This window comes from Eretmochelys imbricata, chromosome 11 (genome assembly GCF_965152235.1).
Source record: "Eretmochelys imbricata isolate rEreImb1 chromosome 11, rEreImb1.hap1, whole genome shotgun sequence".
NCBI lineage: Eukaryota > Metazoa > Chordata > Testudines > Cheloniidae > Eretmochelys > Eretmochelys imbricata.
Window position 1 is genome coordinate 58,828,672 of NC_135582.1, and position 15,065 is coordinate 58,843,736.

General features: G+C 39.6%; 1 protein-coding gene across 1 annotated transcript in view; it reads left to right on the plus strand.

Annotated features, from left to right (window-relative positions):
• Positions 1–244: 244 nt before the first annotated feature.
• Positions 245–15,065, plus strand: part of SPATS2L (spermatogenesis associated serine rich 2 like) — a 56,119-nt gene continuing 41,298 nt past the window's right edge. The window contains exons 1-5 of the mRNA XM_077830566.1: positions 245–349; positions 3,884–3,933; positions 4,998–5,238; positions 11,921–12,121; positions 12,806–12,941. Coding sequence (XP_077686692.1) covers positions 343–349; positions 3,884–3,933; positions 4,998–5,238; positions 11,921–12,121; positions 12,806–12,941 — 635 coding nt within the window. The 5' untranslated portion in view covers positions 245–342. The remainder of the gene's footprint in view (positions 350–3,883; positions 3,934–4,997; positions 5,239–11,920; positions 12,122–12,805; positions 12,942–15,065) is intronic.

The window sequence follows — 15,065 nt, forward strand, 5'->3', positions numbered from 1 at the left end:
CCAGATGTAACTGACAGCAGGATTTGGCCCCAGGAGTCCTGACTACCAGTTCTAATCACTAGAAGCAATTGCATATGTTGGTTGCACCAGTGGTTCAGAAGATGTATAGTGTTACTTTGTACAAATAACCTATTACAAAACTACAAGCAATTCAGATACATGTGCATTTTTTTTCTGAATGACTTTATTTCATCTACAGGAATATGCTAAAACGGCATATTTTCCTCTTTTTTTCCCCAGATCAGTGCAGTTCGATCAATTGTTCCTAACAAAAGCAATAATGAAATAGTTCTGGTGTTACAGCAATTTGATAACAATGTAGACAAGGCAGTTCAAGCTTTTATGGATGGTGAGTATACTGTACATATCTCACTAAAGCATGAGGAATTAACACTAAATACTTTTTAGTTGCCTGAAATGTGGGCTGTAATTCTGTTGAAATGACTGCTTGTCTGTACATTTTCTGTTAATTGCTAGTCATTTTCATCTTCACTCCACCAGTGTTGCCAGCCTGAACTGCCTAATTATTTATTTCTCCCTGTCTTTCCATTTTCTGCCACATCTTTCTTTATGTGTGGGATTTCCTCCTCAATCTATTCTTTAAAGTCATTTCCCTCCCTTCCTTTAAATCCCTCCTCAAAATCCACTTCCACCCCGACACTTACAGGAAATTGCCGCCCAGTAGTAGCTAGGGTGAAGGCCAGTAGGGATCGCCGGTAATTATTTACTTATTTATATTTTAAATTTTTTTTGAATGATTAATTTAGGCACATACAGTCCATATATATTACACGCATTCTCCTTCCCCTCCTTGCCTCTCTTGTTTGCTACATTCATTTGTCTCATCTTGTCTTAACTTAGAGAGAAAGGATGGTCCAGTGGTTAGGACACTAACATGTGAGTCAGGAGCCCACAATCAATTCCACACTCCACCACTTCCTGTATGATGCTGTTCAAGTCAATTAGTATCTCTGGGTCTCAGTTCCCCATCTGTGAAATGGGGATAGTAACATTTCCCTACCTCACAGTGGTGTTGTGAGCATAAATACGTTAAAGATTGTGAGGAGCTCAGGTACTATGGTAATGGGGGACATATAAATAAATAGGATGGATAGATTGATTGCAATAATATCTTTGGGGAAGGAACAGTCTTTTATTGTGTGTTTGGGCCCTGACGCTGACAGGATCCTTTGGTGTTACTGCAATACGTGGAAATAATTCTGTTTTTCATATCCTATTTCAGCCTTTCAGAGATTGCTTCTAAACATTGACCAATAAAGAAGATAAAATGTGTGGTTTGAAAAGCTACAATGTCTCTAAATATAAAGTGAATGAAAGCATAAAAGTCAATATATCAGAAGAAGGTTACCAATGATAAAAAGCAAGGATCTTTCTGAAGCAAATGCCAAGATCCCCTGAACTTTGTGTGTGTGTGTGTACTGAAATTTAAACATAGATTTGAATTTTGCTAATAGTCTTTACCTTTATAATGGGCTGAACCAAGTCTCCCGTGAAACTTTGGAGCATTCCAAATTTTACAGCTTGACCATCTCTAATGATAAATGAAGTCATTTGTATTTAAATAACACTCCTTGTAAAAATGTAACACTAATATATTTGAGTTCTCATTTAAGTCCTTTGATTTGTAAAAAACAATTTTTACTATGCTTAGTGGGCCAGTAGGAAATCCTGTAAAACCTCAGGGCGTTAGGACTGCTTTAAGAGTTACTGTATGTTTACTGGTTTCAAAAGGCCTAGGCATATTCAAAAACAAACAGCAGCAGCTGGGTGGTCTATGTAGCCTGATTTCAATATAACCCATAGAGACATGAGTATCCCACTGTGTTACACACTTTATATACATGTTGTTTTAAAAGGACATATTTATAGATGTAGGGATATAAATATTTATTTCTGTTTTAGAATAACTGTCTAAAATATTTGGTCCAAGAAGCATCAGTCAGCCTGGGCCAGAAATTATATACCAAGATACAGAAAGCAAATGTAAACACAAAAACTATAAACACATGCATCAAAATTCTTCCATCAGATCCATATGGTGCATCTCGATACAGGCATCCTACTCTCCATTTATCACTGCCATTGACAACAGTTGGATTTTGATATATTTAGCGGGTACAGGAAATCAGAGTCTATATCTGCCCCAACATGGATCTGGGTGAATGAATTAAATCTAATTATAAAATTTTTTTAATTTTTACTAGCTACAATTTTTCCTAGTTGACGTGTGGCCTGGGGAAAGAAGGGAATTTATTTTATTTCTGTGCTTCATGGTTATTCAGTATTCTACATTGAGAGGTTGCTGTTTATTTTATTTATGTGGACCTATTATGTTTTAAATCAGTGTTTCCCAAACTTGGGACGCCACTTGTTCAGGGAAAGCCCCTGGCGGGCTGGGCCGGTTTGTTTACCTGCCGCGTCTGCAGGTTCAGCCGATTGCAGCTCCCACTGACTGCTGTTCGCCTCTGCAGGCCAATGGGGGCTGTGCGAAGCGGCGGCTGGTACGTCCCTCAGCCCGTGCCGCTTCCCACAGCCCCCATTGGCTTGGAGCGGGGAACTGCAGCCAGTGGGGACTGTAATCGGCCGAACCTGTGGACGCGGCAGGTAAACAAACCGTCCCAGCCCGCCAGGGGCTTTCCCTGAACAAGCAGCCTCCCAAGGTTCTCAAGTTTGGGAAACATTGTTTTAAATAATTGTCAGAGGCATCTAGAGTGCTGAGGAGGTGTCGTTTTGGAAATCCAAAGAAATAAAGCAAATAAATGTTTTTAATTTCTAATGACACTTATTTTTACCCAGTCATACAATCTACCACGGACATGATGGATTAATGTAATGTGTGTGACAGTGCTTGAGTCATGTAAAATTAGATTGTGCCCAGTACTAGTCTGTATACATTAAGAACCAATCCTACATCTACAAGGATATGTGTTAGATGAACTGAAAGGCCTTTTCCACCTATAGATTGTTGTTTTTTTTTAAGGTTTGTCCAGAGTATACATAGAAAGCACATAATTGTGTGGTGTGTTATAAAAAGTTCATTGACATATGTTTGGATGACCATGATTTTGATGAGTGAATTAGGCAGATCATCCTAAGAGTGCCAATAAAGCCTTTTTATTTCACCATCATGTCTTCTGAATATGACAGATATTTTACAGGAGATATTGGAGTAAAATGTTAAGTTTTTAAATATTTTTCTTTTTAAATAATCCTCCACCAGCTAACCAGCTAGGCTGTCTTAGAGAGGTAAGTACTGTTAGTAATGTACTAGGCTACCTTGGTACCTTTGGCCGCAATTCATCCTTAATTTAAAACACATGAGCAAAGCACTTAAGCATATGGTTTCAATGGGACTTAAGCAGGTGCTTAAAATTAAACACCTGTTTAAGTGCTTTGCTGATTCAGGGCCACAAAGAGCACATATGCTAAGCAGCGTGCATGTTATAGTCTAATGTGAAGCATAAGAGATTTCAAACCAGAAGATTATAGATACATTATATAGAGATACTCACCATATACAAGTTTGTGTCACCGTTTTCCTACCATAAATTTGTCTAATTTAGAGAATTTCTAAGAAATTTTTTCCCATCTCCAAATTAGAATGATGAAAAAATACAAGTTATACGATAGGGAGACAGGTTGATGCAAATAATAAAACTATGCATGAACTGTAAATCAAATAAATATGACATCAAGGAACAAAAAATGAAATACAGCAGATAAAATTGTTTCACCAACATGTGAAACACTTTCAAAAACAAATGGAAACATAAGAAACATCACCTACCTAGGAGACTGAGCACAGTTATTCTTTATCACAGCTGAACATTTCTTGAAGTATTTTTATCTTTTCCTACTGTAGGTAGTGCAGTTCAGGTACTAAAAGAATGGAATATGACAGGGAAAAAGAAGGTAAGGACTCACTCTTGAGAGTTAAAACATTAACACCATTTATCAGCGTTCTGTAGTAGAGTATAGCAGCAATCATTGTTGCCAAATCTTGTGCTAATTTGCTAACATAATAAATGATTTGATCCACATCTGTATTCAAAAGGCTTCAAAGTAAATGTTCACCTTATTTTCTAATTCACCTCTGTTATCTCTCCAGATTGCTGTTCAGGTAGGGTTTCCAGGTCAGCAGGGTACACACATGGGAACCAAACTCTAGAAATACACAGAATGATTCACCAAATAGTACCCATATACTGCACAAGAAGCTTTAATATATACGTATATTCTGGCCAGTAGCAGCCCCCTGCAGAATCTCCAATAACCACACAAGATAGGCTATGGCTGCCAGGAGTACGAATAATCTGTGTTGGGGCAATGTATAAGGATAATTACCACGTCAGGATCATGTAGATCATGCCCCAGATGTCTAGGACTGACCCTCACCACCAGATTGGTTCTCTAAGGGTTCCATCACGGATTACCTGTGGCCATGGATTCTCCAGTGGGCACCTGCCAGAACGAGTCCTACGGGTTTTGTTTATTTAAAGCAAACAACAAAATGCCATTGTATACATACTCACTGAACATGCTCCACAAGGAATTAGTCACATTATGAGGTCAGTATTTTTGCTTTTGACAGTTATGAATTGCTCAGCCAGTGTGATTCGCAAACTTTTGTGGAAGCAGCACAGTTCAAAGCAGGTGCTTGAAAAGAAGCTTCTTGTACTAGGATGCTATCATGGTTTAAAAATGCAAACGTTCCAGGCAGTGAAAAAATAAACGTGGTATAGGACTCTAACTTCTGCTGATATTTCATTTTATTTTTGTTTCAAACAATGTATATATTCAGTTGAACAGATAAAGCATATCACAGTACACCATGGTCTGTAAATATCACTACAGTGATTGTAGCTTGTGAGGCTTTTTTCAGAACTGAAGAGAATGAACAATTTATTGCTCATATTTTGAGTTAGTCTGACCTATGCTGAGTAATGTTTCTGTCCTTGAAATATTTCTCAATTTAGAATAATAAAAGAAAAAGAAGCAAATCTAAACAGTATCAAGGCAATAAAGATACGAAAGAGAAGAATGATAGACCTGAAAAGGTTTCCCTAGAGCCCCAAGAGATATATGGCTGCCATCTGAATGGATGTGACAAGGATAACTCTTCCAGTGACTCTGCCAATGAGAAATCAGAAGTCATTTCTCATGAGAACAAAAGCTGTGGATTCGAGGAGGTGGTGCAAGCACATCCAGAAATCACAGGTTAGTGTGCTCTGCAGAAGGTACCTTTATAGCCATGCCTGGGCCAAGCCAACATGCACAAAGAACTTGGCACCTTTACTGAAGTAATGTAAAATTTAATTTTAAAAATCAAGCAGACAGCTGTGTTTGGGCAAAATAGGCCCTAATTTACAAGGAGAACCAAGCAAGAGGACCCCACATGGGAACAATTCTCTTTGCAAGATCAAGATCTAAATGTCCTTATCTCAAGAGAAAAAAGGACTAAAGTCTAATTAGACTAGTTGAACGTGCCCCATCACCAGGCAGTTGAATGTATGAGAGAGAGACAGCAGTGACAAGGCCCCACAAAACAACCCAAAGTGACTCTTGCTTTAAGGATTCATGGAATGTCGGATGATTCCCTTATTGCTTAGTCACAGCTTTTATTTACATACTGTAGTCCCTATCTAGGTGAATAGCTGCAAAACTCCCAGTGACTTCCCTGGGACCATCCTCTGGCCCTGCTGCTTGGAGATTTAATCTGGCAGCTTCTCTGAATACATGCTGTTCAACCGGGATTTGCATGGTGTCTCTGGAACTCCTGGAGGCAGTGATGAAAGCTGCAGTCTGCCTCCCCGGGGCTCTTTTGAAATGAGGTTTGTTTGGTTTTTTGTAACATCAGTGAAAACGAACCTTACCCTTTTAGGGAGGATACTCAGTGAAAGCCTACATGCCTTTGCCTTCCTTCCATATCCTTCCATAAAGTTCATGTTTATTTTTAATTGTACTTCTTGCTGTTACATTTTTCAACTCCTAGCATTTCAAAACTTCTGAAGGGCCTAGATCAATGCCACTATTGTTGTTGTTGTTGCTAAATCTTAAGTAATATATAAAAGTTGCATTGCATTAAAGGAGCTTTCCTTGAAGGCACTTTGTTCATGATTACAAACATGCTACTCAAACCAAACTTTAAAGATTTATGCCAAATGTATAGCTGTCCTGAAACTGATTCTGTGCTACTTACAGAATACTTTGGTGGTGGTGCCAACCTCTGGCCAGCTAGATACAAATTCCAGCAAAACAGAATAGCTGAGCAAGGAACTCTGTCTTGAAAAAGAGATGCATGAGTAAGGTGCAGTAATGTTCTTACGTTTCAGCAAAAAATGTTCTCAATTCATATAGCTAGAAATGTGTTACGACTAAGAAGTTCCAAATTTCCATATCTGAGTATAATTATCATTTATTCTGCAGTCTATAAATATTCATGTCATATTATTTTCTCTGCAATATCTGGTAATGGCTATAAATACTTCAAGCTGCATCAGTAACTGTTTTGGAGGTGTCATCAAGGCTGGAATTTTCAAAGTTGGCGAGGTGCGTGAATACAGATACACATGCCTAAATGGGATTTAAGTTTCCATGAAATTTTCAAAAAAATGGTGGTTGTGAGTGCAAGGTAGCTGTGTGCTTTGAGGAGAGTGCCTATATTATTTGGGACATTGTGTGTGTGGCCAGAGGGTTAGGTGTTTTTTCCATCTCTTTCAGTTGATGCAAACAAAAATTTTATACGTATAAAATAAAAACATGTAAAAAGATGTAAGATCCTTCTGTCTGGCAATAGCAATTAATGACATTGGTTTCACAATTCTACTGTAATTTTACTTATTAATATAAATGAAAGTATTAACCATACCAAATAGTATTAATTATTTAATAAACAAAAGTATAATTGCAAATTTTCTGCAGCAGAAGCAGATACTTGCTTAATTCTGCTATGTCACTGCAACATTCAAATTTAGGAAAATATCTTCCTGGCAACATTCTGAAATGGTGGTGGAAAGAGTTTCTCCTTTAGTTCACTTTCAACTTGAGCATGAGGAAATAAAAGCCCTATGTTGATTCTACAGAAAAGTGCAGTAGCAGCCTTGTTACAGTTAAAGAAGCAATATATATACATATTGCTAAACATGTAGAAGTTAAAGGAATGGTACACATCAAAATGTTGAGTAGGATCCCTTCGAGGTCAGCTGCCATACCCTTGTGGCTTCTGATCGAGATACATGGCTTGCATTGAAGAGCTGGAAAACACTTTGGAATTCAGTCCAGCATTTCTAAGCATCTTGGTTTCAAATGTTCCCTTTGTATTATAATCTCCTTTGTTTTGTTTGTCCTTGCGTTTTTTTTCCACTTGCTTCTGTGTTTTCCAGTGTTCTTGCACTCCTTTTCCATCAGACATTTATTAATTCTATCAGTTCTGAGCTCTGCTCTGAGAGGTCCATTTATTTGGTTTCCTGGACAATGGGTCCAGGGTCAGTTTCAGGAGAGCGGGCATTTTAAATGTATTTCCAGCTATTCAAGCCCAAAAATTATCATTTGAATGAATGAACTTAGGCAATGACAAGCCTGGTGTGACTTTGTGGACCACACTTTTAGGCCAGAGGCCAGTGCGCCTATGTAGGTTTTCTGACGTAGGGACTAGGATACACTCCCTGTTCCTATTCATGGAGTTTCCTCTGATCATCCTGTCAGAGGCTTGGGTCTAGGCAGGGCTTGTGGAAGTTCCCTTCCGCAACCATCAGATGCTCATGATCTAATAAGGACATTGGCTTCTGCTCCAGATTCATATGTCTCCTTACAGCTCTTTAGGCTCCCTTCAGCATGAGGTGGGTGAGGCTGCAGCATTAGCTCCCCTGCCTCCCCTTCCTGGACTTAGCTCCCTGAGTCATGAAATCCTCAACACACAGAGGGGTTTCTGGGACCAGAAGGGAGAATGCAGCAAAGCTGGTTGTCTCCCCTCACGCCACATTCTACTATCCTACCTGTTCTGGTGGAGGGTAACCTGTTGACCACTGTCTTTACCTGACATTTGCTCACCTAGTGGTAATGCTGTTACCGTTGGACACAGTCCATTTCTCTTTAGTTGAAGTACCTTTTTTTGGTTGTTTCTTTACAAAACTTTTGTTTAATTGAGAGTTGTGAGATAACAGTCTGCAGATTATAAAGCTAAGAGATGGTTTAGAGTGAAGTCCAGCTTACTTGTTTCTTACCTGGCTGGCCACTAAACATTATGAACATAAACCCGCAGCACTCTCCTGTTACTCTGTATTGTCTTAATGTTTCCATTTCACATGCTATATAATCAGCAATGATTAATTGGGTCCTGGCCTTCATTGACCTGCTAGAGGAATTGGGGGATTGAGACTGGATCAACTTCTGTAGCTGGTCATTGAGGGTCTGGATATGTCCTCGCCATTGGCTGCTTCACAGCATTACTCCTGGAGCGTACATCTGAGGCTCAGAAGTTCTCAGCTGTCCCAAGTACCTGCTTGAGGCAGCTGAGGTGGGGGAAGCAAAGATAGTTGTCAGTTACCGTTACGCTTCCTTCAGTCATGAGCACAGTCGGGGCCCAACCAATTCCCAAGCAAGTTAGAGTAGCCACTGGCCTGCTGCTGGTTGTGTCACATGGTCCCCTGGGGACCTTTCTGTCAGCCAGGAATGCCTTATGGCAGTGGTTCTCAAACTTCTGTATTGGTGACCCCTTTCACATAGTAAGCCCCTGAGTGTGACACCCCCTCCCCCCGCTTATAAGTTTAAAACACTTTTAAATATATTTTACACCATTATAAATCCTGGAGGCAAAGCAAGGTTTGAGGAGGAGGCTGACAGCTCGTGACCCCCAAGGGGTCCTGACCCCCAGTTTGAGAACCCCTGCCTTACGGCTTCCATCAAATGTGCTCCCTACCCTGAATCTGCCATCTTCCTGCCCCCTGCCAGCCCTGATACACACCTGCTAGCAGGTGGCCCAGGAAGGTCTGTTGTCAGCTTTACACAGAATTCCCTCATACCAGGGCAGCTCTAAGGTCACTTTTTGTCACTCTGGCAGCACATAGTGACTTTTGTGAGTCCCAGGATCTGTGTCTCCTGTCAAATCATTATTGATCACTGCTCTGTTCCTGCTGCTCTGAGACCTTGGGGGCTGCCCCATCACAGAGCAGTGTCTCCCTCAAACGTATTTGGTGGCTAATACTTCCCAGTAGTTTTCACCCGCTGTGTTCAAGCACCAGGATGCTAGGTGGCCCATCTGTGCCCTTTCTCCATTTACATCCAGCCACAATTTGGCCTTGTGTATTTAAAATACTTCTGATTCAACCATTTACCAGAGCGGGGATAGGGAATCCCATTGCAGTTGAGACACACCTGGGAACAGTTATAACTGGTACTGTACATTAAGCAGCTGTTATTTCTCTCTTTAGAAAAGGCTTTGCCCAATAAACACTAATTGCACCTTGCCGAATGTGTCGATTTAATGAATGATCTTTCTCTAACATGGTGCTTTCAGTGATATCTTTCTGCAGCCATCCCACCTTTTCCTATGATCTTGTAAAAACTCACAGTTTAAATATGGTCATATCAAGACGGTACTTAGAAATAAACTGTCAGATAAAACCCAGCATGGTACTAGGGGCACTGTGCTGCTGCAGGTGCCATCTTTCCTGTGAGAGCTAAACCCAGTTCTAGATCACACACAATTAAAGATCCTGTGGCGTTGTTTCCAAGGGCAAAGGTGTTAACAGTTACTCTGAAACCGCCACTGTTTAAAATAATATCCTAAAAATAGCTAACTATCAGCTCATGTAACCTCTTAGGCACTATAATTTAATACTAAACTTAAATCAGGCTGAAACATTTAAAGTGCCATATTGCCCCATTATTGTGGTTTTGGGACTTAGCTGAAACCTGCCTGGGCCTGGCTTGGCACAGGGGGCTGGACTAGAGGACAGCCCTACATTTCTGTGATTTTGTGAGGCTGGATACGCACATTCCATTTTGAGTCCCACTTTTCTCAGCTGTTTTTCACGTAGGGCGATTGTGCTAACTCCCCCATACTACTTGTTCACATCTCAAGAGAGCTTTTCCTCAGCAAACGATTCTGTCAAGGCAATTTTTTTTAAAGGTTTTGAATGTCAAGGTGTTATAAAAAGATAAAACACATTCCATGGTCTGTGGCACAGCTGGAGAGTTTCTGTGAGCAGGTTCCGTTACTAGCAGGTCTGATAAACGCTTAACCATCAATACACCAGAGCTCACATCTTAGACTAGAGTGTTAGTGTTCCAAGCCCTCATGAAATACAGAATGCCACAAAAATTACTCTGTTATCTCTTATTACACAATTCATTGATTTTTCATTTAGATGTTTGTTAGAGTCACAGATCCCTAATCTTAGTTGTAAGTGCTGCTGAGCTGGCACAGTTCTGTGGGGATTTGATGCAGACTTCCACAAACAACTTTAATTTTCCCGAATTTTCTCAATCGAACTTGAAAGTCTTCTTGCAACATGTTTAGATGTTGTTTGCTAAGCTATGTCGATCTCTTACTACTGGGCTTCAAAGTACAGTAGAACCTCAGAGATATGAACACCTCAGGGATGGAGATTGTTTGTAACTCAGAAATGTTCATAACTCTGAACAAAATATTATGGTTGTTCTTTCAAAAGTTTACAACTGAACATTGACTTAATATAGTTTTGAAACTTTGCTATGCAGAAGAAAAATGCTGCTTTCCCTTTATTTTTTTAGTAGTTTACGTGTAACACAGTACTGTACTGTATTTGCTTTTTTTTTTTTTTTTTTTTGTCTCTTCTGCTGTCTGATTGCGTACTTCCGGGTCCAACTGATGTGTGTGATTGACTGGTCAGTTCGTAACTCTGGTGTTCATAACTCTGGTGTTCCACTGTAGAATATTTGACATTTCAAACAAGATGCCAAGGTAAATAACAGATGATATATATAAATGGTAGAAACTATTTTTAAAATATAACTACTGGTCAAGGTGGGTTTGTTTAAGAGGAAAGGCTTTTTTGATTTGTCATTTTTCTTCATGAATGTCCAAAACAGTTAATTAAGTTCAATAATAGTAATTTTGCATTTAAACAAAGAATATCAAAGCCCTTTACAAACAATATGCCCAATGTCACAAAACAAGTGGGTACAGATATGGGAATAGAATCCCGGAGTGCTGACTTCCTGTCAGCAGCTTTAGCTGCTAGACTGGTTGCTTTAACTACCTATTAAGGCTTGCAGAAGGTTAAAGGTAGTCATATAAGCGCTGAGTTCTTGGCTCCTACTCCAGTATACAGACTGCTACATCTGAACTGAGAAGGTGAAAATTTGCATTTACATTCTGCATAATTAGGACTCTGATGGCCTGATATTTCTTGTTTCCACAGACACCTACAGATTTTTCTAACTTAGCTATTTTTGTGTATGTTTAATTCTTTATCTTCTTCAATATACCTTCTAATCCTCTATAAACAAATAAAATGATCACAGCATTCTGCACACCACACATTCATACTTCAAATATTTTGGGGCCTGTTTCTCACCTGTGCTACTCCGGTCTTATGTAGTCTTACCCCTGTCTATGATATTTGACAAAAGATTAAAATGAATGAAGTACTCAGCTTATGGAGTAAGATATTTGTACCATTTCAGCATAGAAAAGTCAAATCTCTTTATCATTTTTTTAGACTGGTGAAACACAAAAATCTGCTCAAATTGGTTTTTAATCACAAAGCCATTGTAATTCTGTTCTGTCAGTCTTTCAGGTTTTCTGTAGAATGCACACTGCTGAAACAGAACTTCATTTTACCAACGTAGAAACATTCTGATCCAATAACAATGAATCGGAGTAACTCCCTACTCACTATCTGATGTTCTCTTTCAGACAAAAACCTGGAACACAAGAAAATATCTGTAGATTTAAACCTAAAGTCTGTAAGTGGAACAGAACAGCAAGATACTTTTCAGTCATCAGTTCAACCACAGAGTAATGTAGGCAGGCCGAAGTCAAAAATGTCCACAGTTAAAGCTTCTGTCCCTGCAGCCCATCTTGAAACAAAGCCAGATGATTCAATCAAGAAAAAGGGTAAAACTGATTTCTTTTCCTATTACAATTCATCAGTTGTTGTTCAGGAAGGTGATCAGATTTGCAGTGCATCATAGGAGGACTGCATCAAGAGCTGACATGAGGAGGAGAGACAATGTATTGGGAATGGGATACCAGGGAATATTGCTCTTTACAGAAGACCAGTGTGTGGGTTTTTTCACTCTCCTCATCATTCTGAGGGGTTCATAGGTTTAGTGGGTCTGATTCTGATCTCCTATAAATCAAAGGTAATTTTGCTGAAGTTAATGAAGCTACTCCAGTATGAGTGAGGCCAGAATCAGGCTCAGTGTAACTAACGTGGGCAGGAGTATCCATAGTCTATTTGAAGTGCTTGTTCACAAAGAAAGAGTCATTTAGGAATTTTAGAATGTGTTGTCAGTGTCTAAAACTAGTGTTTGTCCTAGCTTTGATCCAGGGGCTGGAATGGGGTGAATTTTGTCTAATGTTCTTAGAAGTGGAAGCACCATAGAAATGTTAAGGGTGAAACTGGGACCTTATTAAGTCAATGACAAAACTTTCAATATCTTAGGTAGGGCCAGAATTTCACTCTAACCATTCATTACAAGAAACACTTTGAGATTTTTTTCCCCACCAGATTAGATAGCGATGTGGTTGTTCACTTTTGTACAATTTTTGTTTTGTTTTGTTTCTTTGTTTTTTTAGGTCCAAACATTGAAAAGTCCGTAAAAGATTTGCAACGTTGCACTGTTTCTTTAACTAGATACCGCATGATGATCAAAGAGGAAGTGGATAATTCAGTGAAGAAAATCAAAGCTGCCTTTGCTGAATTACACAACTGGTAGGTAAATCAGTGTGGGAAAGACCTCTGCAAATCCTGGGCAAAAAGGGGCTCATGCAGGCCACAAACATCTCAGGGAAACTTTGTTTAAATCCTGTTTGTGTATATCATTTGTCTTTAATCAGAAAAGATACAGTGTCAGTAAGTCACACCTCTCAGACCTTAAAATGCTAAAAAAAAAGCATATATTGAGATACACAGGCCCAGTCATATTTCCTAATAATAAAATAAACCAACATACAGGGTGGGAGTTGAAAGGTCCTTTGCTTTGGCCTAAATCTGCCCTATTGACCTCAGTGGGAGCAGAGTCAGGCCAATATTGAACACTTTTGAAAATCCCACCGATAGAATTCATTAAAGTTCTCCCAAAATAATCCATATAGCGTATAACAAAACTTACTGGCCATATTCTGTCCTCAGAGGGATAAGTGTGATGCTCAGTGACTCAAATGGAGGTCCTGTGCGCACATCTGAAGGAGTTGGCCCTACAGATATATAACAATATAAATGTGATGATATCCGGCGAGGGATCTGTTATGGTATCTCATGGGGATTGCTTCAGCTCCCATTGAAGTCCTTGGTAGTATTTCCTATTCCTTCATGAGGAGCAGCAGCAGGCACACAGTCCAATGTGCTCAAATAGTGTCTTGAGTCAGGGAGTGAAAGGTCTAACTAAGGGGTCACTCCTGAGCAAGGATAAAATAAATGTAATAAAAATAACCAAGAGTAAAGGTGAAATTCTGCTTTCACCTATGTGGGTGCAGCTAATGGGGTTGCATCCAAATAACTGAAATGATCATTTGGCCCTAAGGCTTTTCCAAGTATATCAGATATGGATTTCTGTTAATATCTAGTGCCCTACCAATACCCTATGCTCTTGGAGGCACTGCTGTGTCAAGGGCGTAAAAGTGAGTTGATCTCTGTTCTATGGGGAGCCACACTAATGGAGTGAGACAGTTTAAAAGCAATGCCAAAACAGTGCCTCTCTCATGTCCCCTGGTCATGCCTGGTCTGTAGTTAGCTTCACCCACTTCTTGAGCTGTCTCAGCCTGCACCATGTCCCTCCCCTGGGAGGAGAAGGATTGTGTGTAGCTTGTGGCATTTTATTCCCTGTGCAAGCAGACTCTCTGTGATCAAGGGGCTACTGCATAAATTCTGACAGCAAAAGTGGTGGGAACTCAAGAAGTGAACACTGGCCTTTATTTTGAGCAGAGACTCTAGTTCCTGGCGCTTGCTACTGGAGTTCTATATCTTGTAATTTAATACATTAGGGTAAGAACAAAGACAAACAGTCTTATTATAACATCAAATCCTAGAATGCATAGGAAACTCAATCTTGAAAGTACAACCTCATACCATTAATTTATTCAACAGTCTCTGCTGTTTACGATAGTAATCAGTGGTCTTACTACTGCTCACACTTCCAGCACTGTACTTTGACTTCAGTAGAGTTACATCTCTTTTACAGTGGCATAAGTGTGAACAGAATTAGTCCCAGAGTCTTCAGTGGTACTGTGTACAATAGGTGGGTACTGTACATAAGTTACTGTGCCAACTACTGCCTTTCTGTTGTTTTCAGACTATAGCAAGACGAGACTCTGTGATTTGACAAAACAAATGAATCTGCACCACGCAATGTACAGTGGCAGATCACCTTCCATTGTAAATCCCCACGTATTTTAGATCATTTGAAAACAAGGTCCACCTTACCTCCCAGATGGGAATGGAAATGAAAATATTTAATAGGATAGACCTCCTCTAAATCCAGGACCCAGTCCTGTACTATGTATTCTTTAGAGGGGCATACCTGCAACTGCTGCAGGTCTGCTAGGAAAAAGCAGGGGAGTAAACACAAGGAAAGCCTAGGGACTTGATGTCTCATGAAACTGCAAATAGGCTATTGAACTTTTCATATCTATGTTGCAGCCCAGGTCAGTAGTGACTGAAAGTAGATACCATCTGATGGTTGCTCAATGGCTTTGCTGTATGGAAAATAAGCTTAAAGTTAGAAACTACTTGTTGATAAATTCACAATGTTTTGAAAGTAAAAAAGCTGAATTTTGCAGTTCTGGTCTTTTTTCTCTTCTAATTATTCTGTTTGTCTAAAATTGTATTTGTATACAG